This window comes from Diospyros lotus, chromosome 3 (assembly GCF_014633365.1).
Source record: "Diospyros lotus cultivar Yz01 chromosome 3, ASM1463336v1, whole genome shotgun sequence".
Taxonomy (NCBI): Eukaryota; Viridiplantae; Streptophyta; class Magnoliopsida; order Ericales; family Ebenaceae; genus Diospyros; species Diospyros lotus.
Window position 1 is genome coordinate 13,277,624 of NC_068340.1, and position 21,161 is coordinate 13,298,784.

Consider the following 21,161-nt stretch of genomic DNA (forward strand, 5'->3'; position numbering starts at 1 on the left):
GAGGGAGGTCAAGGAGGGAAATGCACAACATGCACTCCACTGCCTCAAAAGACCGAGGATTCCATTCCCTAGAATCACTAAAAAGGTACCACACCAAGCATCACAGAGCTGCTCCAAGCCTTCCTATCACAACCTTCAGGGCAGCCATTCCTCCGCAGGGTAAAAAGCCCTGGACCCATCCTTGTCATCAACCACTCCAGCCCAATCAACAAAATAATTAACATTCTATAGCTGACTTGCACAATTCAAATGAAAAGGAATGGAGTTTGCATTTCCCCCTTCTTCTCTACACATCAAACACTAATATAACATGACTCATCTCCTCCTCAAGTTATATGTGGTTGGTCAAACTAGAGTCTTGAGATGCTTCCCAATCATGAAAACTACTTTAAGAGGAGCATAGTATGCAAAATTTCTCCAAGGAAAAGAAGAAACAACCTTCACTTGAGCCTGGTAAAAGGACAAGACAGTGAATACCCCATGCTAGAAATCCTCCAAACCACAGCATCCAGTATCTTGCCCTAGACCCTATGGTCCCAAATAGCTGCAAAAAAGCCTCAATAAACAGCATTCCTCAATCATCCTAAACTGCACTCTGAAATGTCAATGTGCTGGACTGCTGATGTCTGAAGAATCCCCCAAAGAATCCCAATTGACAATGAATACCATCAATCACACAGACATCCTGTAATGCTGGAAACCTACAGAGATCCTGAAGAGGACTGATAAGCAACAAGAATCAAAAAGATCAGAGCGCATGTCGGCACTGGTGAAGGATGACCATGCGCCTATCACTGTGCAATATTTGCAGAACCTGAGTAAAATCCAAGGCTAATGTGAACCCAAAAGTAAGTCATCTCCACATATCAGGCTATCAGCCCACCAGAACTAAACATTCCAAAAGCTCATTTATTGAACCCAACCATCTTGTGGTACCAAATAAATTGAAGAAACTTCAGAACCGAATGGCCTAAAGGTAATGCAGCAGCATGTGACTAGTTTTATTTTTCAATAAGTAATAAAATTATCCAAATTGATGTTTCAATGAGTCTTTCCTACAAAAAAGAGAGAGGAAGAAGAAGAAAAGAAATGATCTTGGTAACAAATATTGGAGAGGAAGAAGCAGTAGAAAATTGATTATTTCTTTTGATTAAAAATAGAAATCAACTTATTGAAAGCATAAAAAATGTTTGCATTGCTAGTGCTGGACAGTTGAGGGAGAGCTTTCTATTTGTCATGAGAAAAGTGAGGAAATGTCTAAAACAAAATATATAAAAAAAAAAAAAAAAAAGAAAGAAAGAGAAGGAACAGCTTAATCGTTCAAAGCTTTCATTTCAATTTGTTGTTTTAAGAAGTCTGCTTAAATAGTTTCTTTAATAATTGTTTGGGTGCCAATATTGTACAATCATTTTATAGTTGAATTAATACAAAAAAAAAGAGGAATAAAAAGAAAAGGAAACATTTCAAGAAAAATATATTGGAGAGCAAATTTTAGCGTGTGGAATCTAACTACCTAACCAAATTAACTTTTTACTTTTCTATAACATAAAGTCAAATCTCAACTCAAGCAAATATTTTCAATAGCAATCATAGATATGAATTTCGTACCATACCAGGGGAAATCCAATACAATATGGTGACCATTGAAATACAGGTCAATACTGACCAATACCACTGTTCGTCCTTGTCAGGGATTCATCCCTATTGCATGGATGCCGAACTTTGTCCCTGTCGTGGGACGCAGTTCGACCCTGCACACACAAGGAAGAGGACCTTAAAATTTTTTATTCTACATATATGAATGTTATATCGTTAATTAAATGTTCCTCATCTATTTATTTGTTATTATTAATTGTATAATCTGCTTATCTATAATACAGAAAAGTAGAGTGTCTCTTCTTCTGTGTCCATTAATTTGGTGGCATTGTAATATTTTTATGTTATTATGTTAAATTGTTAATTTAGGACATGCTTTTGGTAATAGTAATGGTTTAATATGCTTTTATAATATCATTTTGTATAGGAAACGTTATTACAATTGTACATATTATCTTATAATTTATATTGTTAAATATCCCAAAACAATACCTTGTACCAATACTGTAACATTGATAAACCAGGTACCTCATCCTATGGTACTAATAGTTATGATAGCAATCAATAATAAATCAAAACGGAAGGCAAATATTATTACTAGAGAGAACATTTCCACAATATAATTGCTTTATCCATTCCTTTATTTTCTAATAAATATGTGGCTCTTTCCATTATTTCCATAGTGAAATGCGGCCTGACAGTATCATCAAATAGGCAAAAAATTAAAATGCTAATATTGACCATACAACTCTTGGCACTTGCTAACTAGGTTACACACATTTATCAGATAAACTACAAAATATCCACATGTTTTGCCTATAAGCACTAAAGAAGAGAATAGTAGCTTTTAGAAGACTGGATGAAATAAATTACCTGCATCTCTCTCTGCAATAACTTGTTGATACTTCAAGGTGAACTCTAGAAACTCCTTTTCAGATTTCAACATGCGCTTTGTGTTCTTGCGTTTTGCTTCAGAGTTTTCCTGGCATAGAAATTGCCCAACCATAAAATACTTAACAAATATTGAAGACTAAATCTTTAATGTTAGGTCAGGAATCAGCAGAAAAGTGTACAAAACATAAGAAAGATCATAGACAGGCTTTCCAAGAGATGATAGTATCAAGAGATTTGTTTTGTCCAGTCACTTGAGGCAATCTAGAGAGAGAATGAGAATGAATGGAGAAATTGCACCAACACATAATAAAAACTATAATCAGCAATATACAAGAAAGGGGAATCACACATAAACAGCATTGACATTGAGAAACTGGAAGAACAAAAGCAAAATGCTTTTTCTTTTAATAAATTAATAAGAAAAAAAATTATCGTAATAAAAGCAGGTTAATTGAAAAATAATCAAATAGTCAAACTTGATATACGGCATGGATATAGAAAACTTTCTTTGCAAAGAAGAGCCCCCAAGAATATCATTTGCTTTCTGACTACATGATCCAAATAAGATTTTTTATGAAAAATATTAAGATGGTGACTAACAACTTCCGACTGGGCATTTTTATGGATTCAGATGAAAAATTGCATCTGTCCATGTAACTTACAATGTCCAATAGTTATTGATATGCCCTACAAACAACAAGCATAACCCGACTAAATACTTCCCATCGATCCATTGATGAAGCATGAAGCACAACTTGTTGAGCAAGTGCATAATTGAGCAAGGCAAAGGTGGAACAAGCCAGTGACCGAGTGGCCACTCAGTCAAGAAGGTCCAAGTTCACATTCAATATACAAACAACAATTGGCCAATCAGTCAAGAAGGATCAAGGCTAAAAGATCCACTATTGAAGAGAAACTAGCAAAAACAAAACCAATCAAGCAAAGGAAAGGGCAAAAAGCCAAGGGAAAGCCAAGGAAGAAGCACAACTCGGCTATGACCGAGCGCCCACTCGGTCAAAAGTAACTTAGGCCTTTGAGATGCCCCACTAAATCTGTCCATGAAGGAATATCACAAACGAGCAAGAATGAAACGGATCGAACAAGGAAGAAAGCAAGAAAAACCAAGCAAATTGGTAGTGAAGTGATGACCGAGTGGCCACCACTCAGTCATGATGGCCATCCATCCCCGAGAGCCTCCCTTGTAGCAAACAGACCCTCTCGGGGTGTTCCTTGAGCTGAACTCAGGATCCTCTATGGGACCTATAAGAATATTCCAAAATTCCACGAAATATACCAAGAATATGCCATAAATATGCTGAGAATATACTCAAAATATGTCACCCAGGATGCCTACCACATGTCCCCCTCTCTCCCTCCTCTATAAATAAGAGGACCACCTCCTTTCTCAAGTACGCTCACTCTGCAACTCTAACTCCAATTCTTACACTCAAGCACTCGAAGACTAACTTAAGTATCGGAGAGTTCTCGTGGGGACCTCCACCCACGCCCCTAATCGGTTGTTCGTCTTGACAGGTCTCTCGATCATCCAGGACCACTCTGTCATTTTAGAGCACCCGTTCATCAACAAACCACCCATTCGTCAAGGCACCTAATCATTGCAACAAGACCTCTAGGTCTCCCAATCATCATCACACAAGACTATCAAGATCACCTTTCCCACATTAAAAATTCATTGTTGTATCTTGGCAACAACAATTGACGTTGTCTATGGGAAACCCAATGAAAAGTCAAGCAACGATTGCTATCAATGGCAAACACTAGAGGTAATTGATGAACTCTTTCTCAAGGTGTTAAAATTCGCCCTCCTTCACGAGACTCTTAGCACCAACAAGAATACACTTGCCTCCGCTAGACTCTCGGCAACAAGGGAGTATTCAATCAACTCCCCTAGATCCCCAACAAGAGATGGGGACTCAGCCACCTCCACCAGGCTTCTACACCTGGTTAATCAGTATGGGCGTCATGATCAACTTGGCCCTTCATAGCAGGCTCCACCCACAATCTCTTGGGCAGCGTATGAGGCACTACGATAGCAACATATTAAGGGAAGGCAAGCACTACAAGTGTAACGATTGGAAATTCTCCTTAATTTTTCTCTTATACAACGGAAGCACGACTAATATATCCCCAATTCTCTTACATAACAAAATATGGCAGCGTCCTTGGGCACAAACACACAAAACTGCCCGCGCATCTTTCGGCCAGGGGATCTTTGTACACACCATCTACCCATGAAGGATCAGACTCAGCTGGATACACCCTCAACGATCACTTTTCCCTTACCTGGAATGATGTAAAGCAAGGGTGAGTCACAAGACTTAACAAGCATAAAGAATGAAGGGGTAATAGAGCTGAGGGAATAACCCAAACCACCCGCACGACACGTGCATATACATACTCACATCCATACCATGAACATCCAACCATGCAGTATACGCATAAATAAACATGCACATATTAGTCTTTGGGGCCCACATAAGGCACACCGGCACCCAAGGTTCCACATACAAACTTGCATGCAGCCATGAACTGGCTAGCAAATCAACATGAGTCGCTGCTCCAAAATTCGCACTATGTGCTCCAATCCTCATACCAACATCCCAAGCCCAATGCTCACACAAGTCACATAGAGCAGTAGCTTGCCAAGCCCATGCTCAAGGGTATACCCCGTGGATAAATCTGTCGCATGCAATAGTAACCATGCAATGCAACACATAGAAAATGCAATGGCGTAGTAAGCATAAACATGATACAAGGCCCCATAAAACCAGATATTAGGCTATGTTTCGCCCACATAGTAATATACACGCGATGCAATGCTTGTGTGCAACCCTAATCATTCTAACATGCCCGTGCCCAAGCAATCATAGCATGTGAACCCCTAGATGCAAACCCGACCCCAACATCACATTAACATGCTGTAAAATACAAACAAGGCAAGATCGATCAACAAATTCCCAAGCATCGATCGACAGTTTGTGTCTCAGGGGCAACCAATCGACAACTTGCCCGAACCGGTCGACAGTCTCCTCCCACAACACCAAACGATCAACAACCATGCCCAATCAGTCAACAACCCCTACATCCAGCAATCTGAACAGCAACATAAAAGACCCAAATCACATGAACCAGCATGCATGCATCTAACTAGAACCTACCCCAACATGGTTAGGCATCATTCCATGAAGAAACATAGGGAGAACCAAGCCCTATTCAAGCTCTTGGAAGAAATACAACAAGATTGCCCCTACAAGAAGCTCACAATTCAAGAGACCTAGAGGAGACTAGAAAATAGAGAATTCAAACCGTAGAGAGGGCAAAAAGAAAGAGAAACTTGCATCTAAAGGAAAAAGAGATATAGAATTGAACTTGCCTCTTAAAAGGAAAAGAGAAAGAAGAACTAGTCTTAGATATTTCTCTTTAAGTCTCTCAAAGTGCCCGATTTTGCCAATATCACAACTCAAAGTTCTTGTAGCAACATTAGGCATAATTGGTAAAAAGAATTATTACAAAATAAGTGTTAGACTACCAGTTTCAACCCAACCACTAACTTTAATCACTTATCTTTAACCCTTAAATTCCCAGATTGAGGTCCTCAAGCTTGCTCCCAATTCCTCAAGTCATTCCATAGCCCATTTGAAGCCTGATGGGGGTTTATATAAGGGAGAAAAGTGTAGGAAAGGTGGAAGCTTGGACACGTGGCAAGGCTGGCAGCAACAGATGGCAACAAATGGCAGCCGCAGGCGGCCACATGGCGCAGCAAGAGCCAAGCAGGGCCTGCATGGTGCGACAAGGCCGCACAGGTTATGTGCATGGCACGCACCTAGTGCGTCTCCGAAATGACGCCATTTTGGCGTCAGCTTGGCTGGAATTAATTCCAAAAAAAATCTACTCCAGCACGCCCCTAGGCTCAAACCCACGACCACCGCCAGCCCCTCGTGCACGTGCCACCCACTCTACCAACTCCCTCACTTAAAAATGTGCGTATTTTAATTTTAAGATGATCTGACTACCAGTTTCGAAATTACGCTTAAACCCCAAATTCTTCTTAAAATTAGCAATCACCTTCCTCTTTAAAAATACCACCCATTCCAGACACTCGCCCATTTTTAAGAGAATATGACAAATTTAATATCTTCCCATAAACTCTTCAAATCCTCAAGTACCCAGTAAATCATAGATAATCGGGTCGTTACAACGAGACATAACGAGGATACTTCAGAGCACAACCCCCAATGTGGCGTTACTCACAACATTGAGGAGATTTATACCAAAGACTGCCCCACCAAGGAAAACCCAACAAAGAGATGAGGAAATCGATTCTTATCGAGAAGCTATGCTTAACCCCAACTCTCGGCCTTCTCTCCGTCAAGGAAATCACCCAAAACCCCCGTTGTGGGGCACTAACGCCTCCCCACAGCAGAATTGAGAGCGTGAGCAAAATTACCGAAGAGAGGGAGGTGATAGGCGAAGCCCAAGAAGAGAAAAACAACAAGAAGTTGTGGCAAGTACACTTATAGGTAGAAGGCAAAGTCCCACTAGGGGTTCGATGCCAAGGAATTGAAGGGCTAATAATCACACCGCAATGAGTATGTGGGACGATATGAAGAAGATGGTGGAAGAAGTGCTTAAACATAAGAGACTGATTCCAATCGCGGAGGAACAACCAAGAAGGAGATCCCCATTCACTGAGAGCATATTGGGGAAACTACTACCGAGAAAATTTAAAATGCCACAGATTACCCCCTATGCCAGCAAAGATGACCCCGATGATCATATCCAAAATTACGAATCTTTGATGATACTTCATGGTTGGGATGATAAAATTATGTGTCGAGCATTCTCGCTGACTTTAACAGGACATGCCCGAATCTGGTTCAGCAGCTTACCTGAAGCATCTATTAGAAGGTTGCCTCGAGAAATCCAGAACATTTGCAGTAAGGTTGCATCAGAATTCAGGGGGTATAGATGGGAGGTTTCCAGCTTTGTAAATAGAATTAAGTTGGGGGACAAAATTAGAAATATCTATACCGGTTATAACAGTCCTAGTTATTAACGCCCTATTCTTCTATAAATAGGACAGAGGTCTAGAACAGGCGGGGCCTTCATTCTCACGAGAAAGTCTAGGAGAGAAAAGGCTATGTGTGTTAGAATAGTCTTTGTAACCTTGAAGGCTTGTAATCATGAGGGTTGTACTGATCATTCTGATAATCAAATGAGGCTGCTCTCGAGAGGTTTTAAACGCTGGATGTAGAGCCAATTCAATTGGCTTGAACCAAGATAAATCTACTATCTCACGTGGTTTGTGTATTTCTTTCTTGTTCAGTTTTATGCCTTCAAATTTTGGTTCTTTATTATCTGTTCGTGTTGTGGTTTGTTAGCCGGTGAGTTGAGAGTGATTGAGAGTGTGTTGGGCGGTGTTTGATTGGTTTCTTGGGTGTGTTTAAAGGTTGCCAGTGCTCCCAATTTATAACAAATTGGTATCAAAGTCGGGTCTTCTCATCAAGAACTTAGAATTTCATCACATACCCGCAAGAATGGCTTCTATAGCCTCTGTCACATGGTATGATGTTGAGAAATTTTATGGCCAAAACGATTTTAGCCTATGGAAGATGAAGATGAGAGCCCTTTTGGGAAATCTTGGATTGGAGGAAGCTTTAGAGGCTGAAAAGTCTATGCCCAAAACCCTAATTGAAGTCCAGAAAAAGGAAATCAGGGATAGGAGGATAGAAACCAACAAAAGAGCCTTTTAACACCCTTATTCTAAGCCTAGGAGACAAAGTCTTGCGGAAAGTTTCAAAGATGACAACTGTGGAGGAGCTTTGTAATAAGTTAGATGCACTCTACATGACTAAAACCCTTTCTAACCAGTTGTATTTGAAAACACAATTTTTCTCTTTCAAGATGAGTGAAAGTCAAAGGTTGCAAGACCATATGGACAGTTTTAATAAACTGTGTTTGGATCTTGAGAATATAAATATCAGGTATGAAGATGAGGATAAGGCTTTGGTCATATTGCACTCTCTTCCTAAGTCCTATGAGACCTTTGTGGATATCTCGAAACATGAAAGAGATAAGCTGACCCTAGATGATGTGATAGGAGCTTTGAATTCCAAGGATTTGCAACATAAGGTAGAGTTCCAAAAATCTGCCATAGAAGCTTTGGCAATGAACACTAGAATAGAAAAAGAGACCCTAGGTTCAAAGGTAGGTCTCGGTCTAAGTCTAAGAGTGGCAAGAAAGTGGTTAAATAATTTCATTTCCATGAAAAAGGGCATATGAAGAAGAACTGCCCAAATAGGAAGAAAGAATCCCAAGAGAGAACCAGCCCTGAATGTTCAAACACCATGTATGGTTTTGGCTATGAGAGAACGGATGTCCCATAGATTTCTAGGTATGCAGGAAAAGTAGCATAGGTCCTAGGTTTAGGGTGTACTTCTCGTAGGAAATGGGTATTTACCCATAGAGACATGGTGGAGGGGGAAATGGTTTGTCTAGGCAACAAATTAAGATCAAGGGAATTGGAGATGTGAGAATAGGATGCATGGTGGAGCTGTTCCAGAATATTAGAAGCTGTAAAATGAAGCCTAATGTCCTTAGCAGAATTAGATAGGAAAAGGTGAATCCTATAGAGGAGAATTGGAGTCCTAAGAAGTTGCTCAAGAATCTCTTAAAGAGATGGAACCAACCCTCAAGAATGGAGGTTATGTGGTGCATGCTTGCATTTATATGTGGATAAGCTGCAGCCACTAAAGTATAGCCTATGATAAGGTTAGGCTGTGTCATTTGTTGAGGATGGTTCATAATGGTGAGCAAGGACTAAGAAAGGTATCTAAGGCTAGGGATATTAGGGGGAGGGAAATTTTGCAAGTATAAGGGAATAGGAACTATGTAATTTGGTAAGGTCACCAAAGTAGAAGTCTCCTAAATAGACCTTGTATATGTCAAAAGCCCATTAGAGATCAGTTTCTAGGATCTAGGGGGACCTATCTAAGCCTTGTCTCATGGTGGAGCTAGGTGAGGTGAACCTAGTGGAGATGGTGTGTCCCTAAGGAATTCCCATTGTATATGAGCTTGCTCATATTAAAAATAAGCTTGCTGGAAATTGCTTCTGGTGTGAAGGGTTAGGTGCTGTGGAGTTGTAAAAATAGGTATGCCTAGGACTTCTAAAGCTAGGGTTCTTACTTATGTAGTGAAAACTCTACCAATAGGACATAAAATTAGCTGATGCTAAGGGAAAGGGATGGAATCTGGAATGCTGTGTAAAGAAAAACAGCAAGGAGAATCCTTTGGGAATGTCCTAGATTAACCTATAAATCAAGGTATAGCAATAAGAAAATCTGAATTTTTTTTTTTTTTTTATTATTCTCATTGTGTGAGCATGGGCTGGATTGTGAGAGGGAGAAAGCTAGTGTTCAAGATAGCTTTAGCTCTTGCAGTGAGGGTCCTTGTGAACAGTGAGGGGAAAAGGGTGTGTGCAAATATTGTCTTGTATGGTGTAGCCCATGTTGATCAAAATCCGGGTTAAGCAAGGAAAGGGAAGGAGAATCATCTTGTAGGTAATGAGCAAAGGAATAGAAGGTCTAGTGTTGCCTAGGATGTGGAACAGATAGAACCACAAGAAAGTACCAGTGAGGTATGAAATGTTGGGTAGAAAATGATGCTTAGGCACTGGTTTTGAGTGCTAAGCAACAGGCTGGAAAATGGAACCTCTTGTATAAGAAGAGGTGATGCACTCTTGTCCAAATGAATGGTATGGAGCCATGTAAATTTGGGGAGAAATGAAACTTGGACTTAAATGGAAGATCCCTTAGGTTAAAGGGGTGGAGTGCTGTGAAGTGTCTATTAGAGAATTAAGGAAGGTGCTGGAAATGGGGAAAAGTCTAGAAAAAAGGCTAGACAAATGGCCATGGGTTAAAGCAGCACATGAAGGCTTAATTTGGATCAAATAGGTATCACGAACAGCTAATTATCCATGTGAAAACTGAGGGAAAAGTGATCTTATAGTGTAGCCAAGGGATAAGAGGCTAGAGGGAAAGGTAAGCAAGGATTGGTTGCTTAGAAGGTCTCTCTAGGTATGATAGTAATTCCTTAGGTAAGATATAAGATTGGAAGAGTTCAAAAGGGTTTAAATTGAGTGCATGTGGAAACTGTGAGTATTTCAGTGGTATGCCTTGTATACTGAGAGACAACTTCATTGGTATTCTCTTCAAATAGAACTCTCAAGGTGTAGCTGAGTGTTTAGATCAGTGTTTGAGAGTGTGGGAGGAAGGATAAACTGGGAAATACTAAGACATGGAGATTGGAATAGGGTTTGAACAACTTAAGGCAGCCTAGGTTACCTTAATCTTAAGCATATCTTGGTAGACTGGTAGGAAGATAGAGCAGAATTAAAAGAAAATTCGAGCAGTCTTGTTTGTTTGAAGTAAAGATTAGAGGAAGAACAGTGGTAAAGCCTAAAGACCGGTTTTGGGGAGCTAGGAATAAAGTCTAGCAGTGGAAAGGCCAATCCGGGTGAGGTTTACTGTGTTGTGATGCTGTGTAAAAGGATGAAGCCTTTGGAATTAAGAAATAACATTAACTATGGATTTGGTTTATGGTGGAGTGTAGTTAGACACCATGGAGAGACTAATCATATCGATGTCAGGAATATATTCATTAAGAAAACTCCTTGAGGAGGTAGATAATTCTAATGAGAGTTGCAAGTTTAGTTAAGTGCAGCTGGAAATTATCCAAAGGTGTTTCTCTATATCAGTTACAGCATTGTTTGTTTGCTTTAATGTGTTTGTTGTTGTTCTGATGATCAGGTATATATTATGCTGAAACCACAAAGGAGAGCAGGTTAAGGCTTTCATGGATGAAGAATGGAATGAATTTTACTCAAGACAATGGTGGAGATTTGTTACAAGGTTGTCTCGAGAAATCCAGAATATTTACAGTAAGGTTGCATCAGAATTTAGGGGATATAGATGGACGGTTTCCAACTTTGTAAATAGAATTAAGTTGGGGGGCAAAACCGAAAATATCTATACCAGTTATAACAGTCCTAGATATTGTTATGAAACCAGCGACCGTGTAGGCTTCGTTCCTGCCTTGATTCGATCCGTAGAGTCGCAAGCGCGAACTCCTCCAAGTCAGTCCACACGATCGACCTTTCTACGAACGCCTCAAGAAGTGCTAGCAACCCTAGGCGTTTGAGAGAATCCGAATTTTCTTGTTTTTCTTTCAGCTTCTTAAGTGGCATATATATAGAGTTAAAAACCCTAATTGTGCCTTGGAAAAACCCTAAACACTTTAGACCTGGCCCCTAATCACATTGGGCCGACTCTCTCTTTTAAATTGTGGAATGGACTCGACCTAAGTGTGTGACCCCTTAGGTCCACCATTAGACTAGATGTAGGGCCAATTCTATTAGTTTATATTAAGACCCAACTTATTAGATTAATTAAACTCTTTAATTAAACTCATGGGCTTTTTAATTAACACATCTCATGTGCTTCTTAATTAAACTCTTTAATTAATAGTTTTAGAATTAATCAAATTAATTCTAAAACCCTACATATCATGGTTAACGTCTAGCAACATGCCATGAATACCTAGCTAATGATGAAAAAGCACGGACATTTTCAATTGCAATTACCGTGCAGTAAAATCATTTTATCGATTTATGTCCCGATTGAATTTAGGGTATGGTTTTATGACGAAACCCTAATCATTCAATAATTATGTATCCATTCCAGATTCATGACTTGATAGGTGAAATCAAAACACCTTTTGATTTCCACCTCACCTTGGCCAAGGATTTCCTCAGTCATGAAATCATCGGAATACATAGGACATCATCTCATCGTGACGATAAGCGATGAATCCTATTTCGACATTCACAACCTTTCATATGTGATAAAGCCACGCCCAATAATAGTTTGTCAATGACTCTATTAGAATCCAAAAAAGCACCAAAGCGCAACTAGTCAAATATAAGACTACCATGATATCTCAAGTCTAAGGACCAATCTGCACTATTACAACACAGGAATTCCAATTCGACATTGAATAATAACCATTAGGAATTTTTTAGCAAATCAGTTCAGTGTACTTATTTTTATAATAAGCACCCACATATATGCACTAGTGTCCACACACACCAATGTCCATGAAATAAGACATTCTCCTAAATGAACATGCATTATATGTGCTAGTCTATCTGAGTTATTAGTGTCAAATCCTAATAACTCTATGACTAGGAACATTTAAGATCAAGACTTGAAAGGAATATGTTTCATGATCGTCATCTCTATGCACAACCATATTCCATTAGCCTATTTGATCTATGGACTTTGTCAAGTATGGATTGCAATAAATAATGACGACAACCATCAATGACAAATAAAAACATAATGCCTTGCAGTAATAATTGATTGAAGATAAAGAGTCCCAATGTAAAATATGATCAATTACATAAAACATGATTGGCTTGTAGGGCATAACTCTAACAGATATTAACGCCCTATTCTTCTATAAATAGGACAGAGATCTGGGACTAGTGGGGTATCCATTCTCACGAGAAAGTCTATAAGAGAAAAGACTGTGTGTTAGAATAGTCTTTGTAATCTTAAAGGCGGAATTTAGGGGGTATAGATGGGAGGTTTCCAGCTTTGTAAATAGAATTAAGTTGGGGGGCAAAACTAGAAATATCTATACCGATTATAACAGTTCTAGATATTAACGCCCTATTCTTCTATAAATAGGATAGAGGTCTGGGACTGGTGGGGCATCCATTCTCACGAGAAAGTCTAGGAGAGAAAAGGCTGTGTGTTAGAATAGTCTTTGTAATCTTGAAGGCTTGTAATCGTGAGGGTTGTACTGATCATTCTGATAATCAAATGAGGCTGCTCTCGGGAGATTTTAGAGGCTGGATGTAGAGCTAATTCAATTGGCTTGAACCAGGATAAATCTGCTGACTCATGAGGTTTGCGTATTTCTTTCTTTTTCAATTTTATGCCTTCAAATTTCTGTTCTTTATTATCTGTTTGTGTTGTGGTTTGTTGGCCAGTGAGTTGAGAGTGTGTTGGGCGATGTTTGATTGGTTTCTTGGGTGTGTTTAAAGGCTGTCAGTGCTCCCAATTTATAACAGCATCCATCTCCTCATTCGAGCAACTAAGGGAAGAATTCACCAGAGCAATTGTCATTAATATTCGAAAAAATAAAAACGCAACATATCTCCTCAATATTCAACAAGTGGGCAAAAAGACCGCTCGTCAGTTTGGGGACAGGTTCCGTAACGCCACCCTCGAGATTCGTGATTTACCAGTTAAAATGGTAGTATCCTTTGTATTACAAGGGACACGGTTAGGTTCCCTACAAGAATCGCTAGCACTAGACTTGCTAAAGTCCTTGGCATATTTGTTTGTCAAGACAAATAAATACATACTCTATACGAAAGTAATGAAGACTGTGGCATCACACCCTTAGGGTTGAGCTAAGGTATGAAAAGGGACTTGAGAAGATTAAGAGAAGAATTTGGGGGAGAGATCAAATGGAAGGGAGAGAAACAACAAGAAGAAGATGAGGATAAGGGAGAGAAGATAACCAAGAGAGAAAGATAGAAATATTAGGAGAGAAACAGCTCACAGCTGCAACCTCCTTAACTACAAGACAAGGCATTGTAACTACCTTAGCTATAGGACAAATGGGAAAAAGACAAAAGGAAAAAATATCCTAACAGCCTCTAGCTATAAGTCAAATAACCCTAACATAAAAAGAAATTAAAAAACAGAAAACCAAAATTACAAATACTACCCTTGGAATGTGACAAATTTTCCCCCCTTGAAATGTTTCTTGTCCCCGAGAAAATTATTACCATTGAGCCATTGTTATTCATCTAATCTCAGCTTTCAATATTTATTTTATTCTTCTTTCTTTCTTTCTCCTTCTAGGCTTTTTCCTCTTTTCTTTTACGTTCCTGATCTTTTGCTTTTCCCTTGTTAGGACCAGCACTAGAAATTGGTCTGCTATAGCTGAAATAACAGTAAGATTGTCATATTGCTCAGGATCAAACATTGGACTAGGAACCCAGGCTACTGCAATGGCCTTTGCTTCCTCTGTCAATTCATCAAATAATTCCTCACTTTTTTTCAGTACCCTCTCAATAGGCACATCTTGATCTATTAGGTCTTCTTCTGGTTTGTTGACAACTGTAACCGAATTCATTTCAACAAATTCCTATCCCAGTGGAGCCTCAATAACATCTTTGGTAGTTGCAATCCCTTCTTTGTCATCTTGGGTTGTCTGCTCCAATTCAAGTCTTTCCTTAGCTATAGAAAAATTCCAATCAGACAAACTGCCTTCCGAATCTTTTCTTTTTAAGGACTTAGAATGTTCCTTGGAAAAACATTCAATTGGAATACTAACTTAGAACTTCTGTAAAAACAGAGTCAATAAGTCATCCAACTTGTGTTTGAGGTCTACCAGTTGATTGCGTGCTTCCTTGATTTCTTTTCTTGTCGCAGCATATTCTTTCGTGATCCCTTTTCTGATTGCAACCCATTTTTCTCGAGAGTGACTTGCCTCCACTTAACTATGTCCAAAGCCTAAGGGTCGCCTGCAGATCGCTTGACTCACAGCTAATGACTGGTCAGAAAATAACCATGAAGAAGCGTCGGGAAGCAACGGTCAAGTACATCTAGTACCGTCGGGAATTAATAGTTGGATAGGGTCAGAAATCATCACCTTTCGATCAAAACTACAGCACATGACAATTCTGATTTGAAGCCGTTTCTAGCAGCCGCCATTAATTGCCAGTCTAAATCGCGGTTGGAATTGGCCTTCAGAAATCTGAACCTAACTGCTATGGATTTGCAAAAATCCAGCCAAGGATTGAACGGTTCTGATACCAATGGTCACACTCTTAAGGTTGAGCGAGGGTATGGAAAGGGACTTGGGAAAATTAAGAGAAGAATTTGGGAGAGAGATCAGATGGAAGGGAGAGAAATAACAGCAAGAAGATGAGGATAAGGGAGAGAAGATAATCGACAGAGAGGGATAGAAATATTAGGAAAGAAATAGCAATATTCAATTCATTCTCATTCATACCATCCAACGTAAGTTGTGCCTTCAATATATATGCTCACAGCTGCAACCTCCTTAGCTACAAGACAAGGCATTTAACTACCTTAGCTATAGGATTAAAGTGAAAATATCCTAATAGCCTCCATCTACAAGACAAATAGCCCTAACATAAATAGAAATTAAAAAATAGAAAACCAAAATTACAAATACTACCATTGGAATTTGACATGTGGGAATAGATGAAGACAGGTGCAGAAAAGAAAAGAGCGAGATGTAGAAGAAGACCTTAATCGGCGATGAGAGAGGGCCTGAAGACTAGATGATGTCGAGCCCCAATTTAATCACTATGCCCGACTCACCCAACCACGATCAGCTATACTAGCGACCATAGAGGGATCGAGTCTCATCAAACTTTGAAAATGGTTGATCGGCCTATAGGAAAGAGCCAAGATGAGTATTGCAGAAACCATAGAACTCATGGCCATTCCACCGATCAATGCCAGGAGTAGAAAAATCAAATTAAGATGATTATCCAAGAAGGACACTTTCGAAGATATGTACGAGAAGAGGAGGGAAACGACAGGGAGCCACAAAGAAGGGAAGAGAGACTTGAAAGATAGGAGAGACATAGTCAGAGACAACAAGAGAGAGGGAGCGACTATAGACAGAATCCCCCTCTAGATAATGAACCAACACACTAGGCTATATACATCATTTCGGGCGACAAAACCTTAGCTGGTGACAGCTCCTATTCTCGAAAAGCCTATGCCCATCAGGCCTACCAAGTCAACTCAATAATGGAAACTAAGAGAATGAAGAACCCATTACGTTCACACCAATTGACAGGGGAGACATAATCATCCCGCATGATTATCTGATGGTAATTTCAACCATCATTACAAAACATCCCATCGGGAGAATTCTAGTAGACAGTGGTAATTCAATCAACCTTATTTATTAGAACTGCTTCAAACATATGCGAATTGCCCATGACCAACTGAAAAATGTCTCCTCCCCTTTATACAGTTTCACCGGGGAAACTGTCCTGGTGGCCGGCTCAATTCAATTACCAATCACATTGAGCTCCGATCCCCAAAGCATAACACGACAAGCTAACTTTATGGTGGTTAAAGCCACTTCGACTACATACAATGTGATTTTGGGTCGCCCCCTACTCAACGACATGAGGGTTGTAGTCCTCTCCTGCTATCTATTGACGAATTTTCCTACGCTTCGGGGTGTGGGACAAGTTCGAGGGGATCAATGAAAGGCATGCACTTGTTATGTGTCATCTACAGAAAGGAAGAAAAGTGAAGAGACTTTATCCATTGCCAAGCAAGCTATGCAAGACTAACTACCCATAAATCCCAAGTTATATTGTTCCCCTCATATGAATTGTATGCATGATGATTGTTAATAATATGAGGCCAAGGCAGGACCATGGACATAGGCACATTTGGCTGAACTAAGTAAAAAAATGCTTGTGTTTTCTCGTGCATTACATTATCATTATTTGTCCATGTAATATGTTTGTCTCATTTCTCAAGATGAAAGGAAAGATCAATCAAAAGTTCTTTCCCAACAAAATCCAAGGCTTGTTGTCCCGCTAACAGCTAGACAACAAGGCAAAAACAAAAAGCCCGTTACCCTGCACATACCCCAACAACGAGAAAAACAAAAGCCCGTTGTCTTGCTTACAGCCCGGCAACAAGGAAAACACAAGCCCGTTGTCCCACTAACATCCCGACAACAAGGTAAAAATAAAAGGCCAGTTGCCCTACTTTCAACCCGGTAATGAAGAAAACACGAGCCAATTGTCCAACTAATAGCCCTACGAAGTGAAATATCCAAGGCCCGTTGTCCCACTAACAGTCAGACAACGAGGTAAAAACAAAAAGCTTGTTGCCCGCACATAGCTCGGCAACGAGGGAAACACAAGCTCATTGTCCTGCTTATAGCTCGACAATGAGAAAGACACATGTAACACCCTGCCTTACACGGGCGCGTCACTATAAGAGAATCCTCGAGAATCTTTTTTTTTTCTAGTTTGTCACACGAGGCGCCATGAGAACAATCTTCACGTGCAGATGAAACACTCGTCGCATACAATGGCCGACGCCCGCGGTGATTTCAAGAGCAATCTTCACATGCAGGTGAAAATCCTAAGAACCCCAGTCTTACTCGTTTAACCAACAAGATCATAGGCTTAAATTAAACGAGACATAATATAACGCAGAGGATTATATATTATCCAAATGTCGTGTCCTAACACGAGTACCTTACAAAGTGTTCCCACACCGAAATATGTATTACATCGTTACAAAATGATAACAGTAGTATCACATAACCGTTCGTACATAAACCAAAATAAATACTGACACCTTCATAATGGTACAACGACTATCAACTAAACACCGTTGGCCCCACCAGCCATGTCCTCAACCTCGCAGCAGTCCCTGGCTGGAACGTTGAATGTTACAGGGGCATAACCCAGGTTAGATGATAAAACATCTAAGTGATGACATGAAACAGTTTACACAATGCATGAACAACATACGAGCATGGCATATACAGACAAACGACAACATGCAACACGTCTATCTTGAGAAATCTCCCTGACATACTCAACCTCCCGTGGAAAACACATTCCACACACCGTTGGGGTTGATCTTGTCGCGACATACTTAATCTCTCGAGTGCCCTACCATGTCACTCGTTCACATGGATTAACCTTGTCCTATTCTCAAGAAGACCCCATTCCGTCCCATACGGACCCAACAACGACAAGAAAATCGACACCCCGAAGATATGAAAATACACGCCATGCACCGACTCGTTTTAAAAGTAAAAACAGTTGATGCAACATATCACATGTTCAATATGCAAATGATGCCACAATGTACCTAAGTGAAACGCCTTTGTAAACAACCCAAGTTCAGGAGGGTATAACCGCTCACTAGAACTGGTCTGATCATGTGTATCATAAGCTCGGGAGGATAAAATCGCTCACCAGAACCCACTACACACACTCCAAAACACATTCAAGACAAGGTATAGCTAGAATCAAACCACGCGCCTTAATTCAAAAAAGTCCAATTTTCGCCTCGAGAAACGTGCCACACCTCGAAAATCGTGTAATCCTTCTTCCAACAACTCAATTGACTCCTATTTCACCATTAAGACCTTAGGAATCAATATTTCCATTTTTCCTCAATTTTCTCTATTTTTCTTTATTTTTCAAACATTTCTACCTCTCGAAAAATCATAATAAATGCCAAACACCTAGTTTTCCCAAATATTTTTACATAAACCATCCTAAAATAATTTTATAAAAATTATAAAATTAAAATCAAGGAAAACCTGGGCTTCACGCGCCCTTATGCGCTGGCGCGTGGGTGCGGCTGGGGTCCGCGCGAGCTAGTTTATACAGTCGTCTTCTCCGGCCTTCTTCTCCAGCGACGGTGTTCGATGCTCGATCTGATGGCAGGGCCTTGAAGCTCTTGGAGAGGCGACCTCAATGGCACCCTCACACGGCCGAAACAGTTGTCGAAAAGCACCTTAAAAGGCGGTTGCAGGTCTCGGTCCGGCGGCGATCATTTTTCCAGCCAACTCACTAAAAACTCATCAAACGCACTCGAAACCACTTGAAATTCTCCAGAAATCACCCTCACAGCTCGTAAAACAAAAGCCCCTGATCCCTGAGGCTCGATTCAAGCAAAAACGAGAGCAATTTTAGCCAATTGTACTTCAAAACCCTTGACCCTCAACCTCCTTTTTATACTCATTTTCGACCCGATTCCCCACCAAATCTTGCTTGTTCTTATCCCTTAAGCCCAGATCTAGCCTTTAATCCCATCAACTAGCCCTATATCACGAGATAAATCGCTCAAAAAATCCGACTGAATTCTTGGTCCCATCCGCCATTAATTCCGGTCACGTCGTCGCCGTGCTCGGCCAATGGCCACCCCCAGAAGCTTCATCATCACCTGAAGACTGTCCTAGCACCTCTAGGCGAGCTTCCCGACGTCCAGAAGCGGCTATCGACGGCCATGTGCGGCGATCGCGTTCACACCATGGGATTTTCAAAATTTGCAGTTTTGCCCCCATGAATTTTCTAATTGCATTTTCTCCCTACCCATGGCACCCCTAGACTTTTCGTTAATTCCTTGACTGCCCTCAAGTTCTAAACTATTCATTTCCCTCAAGATTTTCTAGAAAATTCGTCGTTTCAACCTCCCTCGGGTAGTTTACAAAATCTGCACTTTTGTCTGAATGCTCCTAATCGCATGTTTTTGACTTCAAACTTTCGCAAATCTCTTGATTTTGTCGAATATTGCTTAATTGGACAATTTTACCCTCATTGGCTTGCTTGAAATAGTCCCTCACCTTTCGTTTACATTTTGAATATTACACGTAGACCCGAAACTTTAATAAATATCATTTTGACCTCGTAAATTCTGAAAATACTCTTAATATTAGATACTGGGTATTACAACACAAGACCAGCTAACAACTCGACAACAAAGTAAAAACAAAAAGCCCAGTTACCCGGCTTATAGCACGGCAATAAGGAGAAAATGAAGTTCATTGCCCCGCACATAGCCCGGCAATGAGGAGAAAAACAAGCCCATTATCCCACGCATAGCCTGGTAATGAAGGAAAAACAAAATCATTGTCCCGCACATAGCCCAGCAACAAGCAAAAACAAGACATGTTGTCTCGCAAATGGCTCGGCAACGAAGAGGTATAAGATCGTTGTCCCGCAAGCATCCCAATAGCGAAGAGATGAAATATCCGTTGCCTCGCCAGCGACTTACATTGCTTTGCCTTTAACCAAATGACACAGTCTATGTTGCCCTGCAAGAAGCTCGATAATGAACAAGCAACCCAACAGCAAAGAAATAGAATGACAATCATCACAAACATCCACAATTTAGAAAAAAGTTCCCAATATGCCAATGTTGCTCCCGACAAAAGAAAGAAGTGAAAGAAAGGTATGTATGAGATTTGCAGGACGAAATACTCTTCCGCCTGGGACTCCCAGTCAAAAGAGTAGGGAGCAATTGATATGCCCTGTAAACAACAAGCATAACCCGACTAAATACTTCCTATCGATCCATCGATGAAGCATGAAGCACAACTTGTTGAGCAAGCGCATAATTGAGCAAGGCAAAGGAGGAACAAGGCAATGACCAAGTGGCCACTCGGTCAAGAAGGTCCAAGATCACATTCAATATACAAACAACAATTGGCAAATCAATCAAGAAGGATCAAGGCTAAAAGATCCACTATTGAAGAGCAACTAGCAAAAACAAACCCAATCAAGCAAAGGAAATGGCAAAAAGCCAAGGGAAATCCAAGAAAGAAGCACAACTCAACCATGACTGAGTGCCTACTTGGTCAAAAGTAACTTAAGCCTTTGAGGATGCCCACTAAATCCGTCCATGAAGGAATATCACAAACAAGCAAGAATGAAATGGATCGAACAAGGAAGAAAACAAGAAAAACCAAGCAAATGGGTGGTGAAGTGATGACCAAGTGCCCACTCAATCATAATGGCCATCCACCCTTGGGAGCCTCCC

At 40.3% G+C, this 21,161-nt stretch overlaps 1 protein-coding gene across 1 annotated transcript in view; it reads right to left on the bottom strand.

Annotated features, from left to right (window-relative positions):
• The window catches only part of LOC127797106 (uncharacterized), a 91,872-nt gene that overhangs the window by 58,570 nt on the left and 12,141 nt on the right, over nucleotides 1-21,161 (bottom strand). The window contains exon 4 of the mRNA XM_052329643.1: nucleotides 2,470-2,578. Coding sequence (XP_052185603.1) covers nucleotides 2,470-2,578 — 109 coding nt within the window. The remainder of the gene's footprint in view (nucleotides 1-2,469; nucleotides 2,579-21,161) is intronic.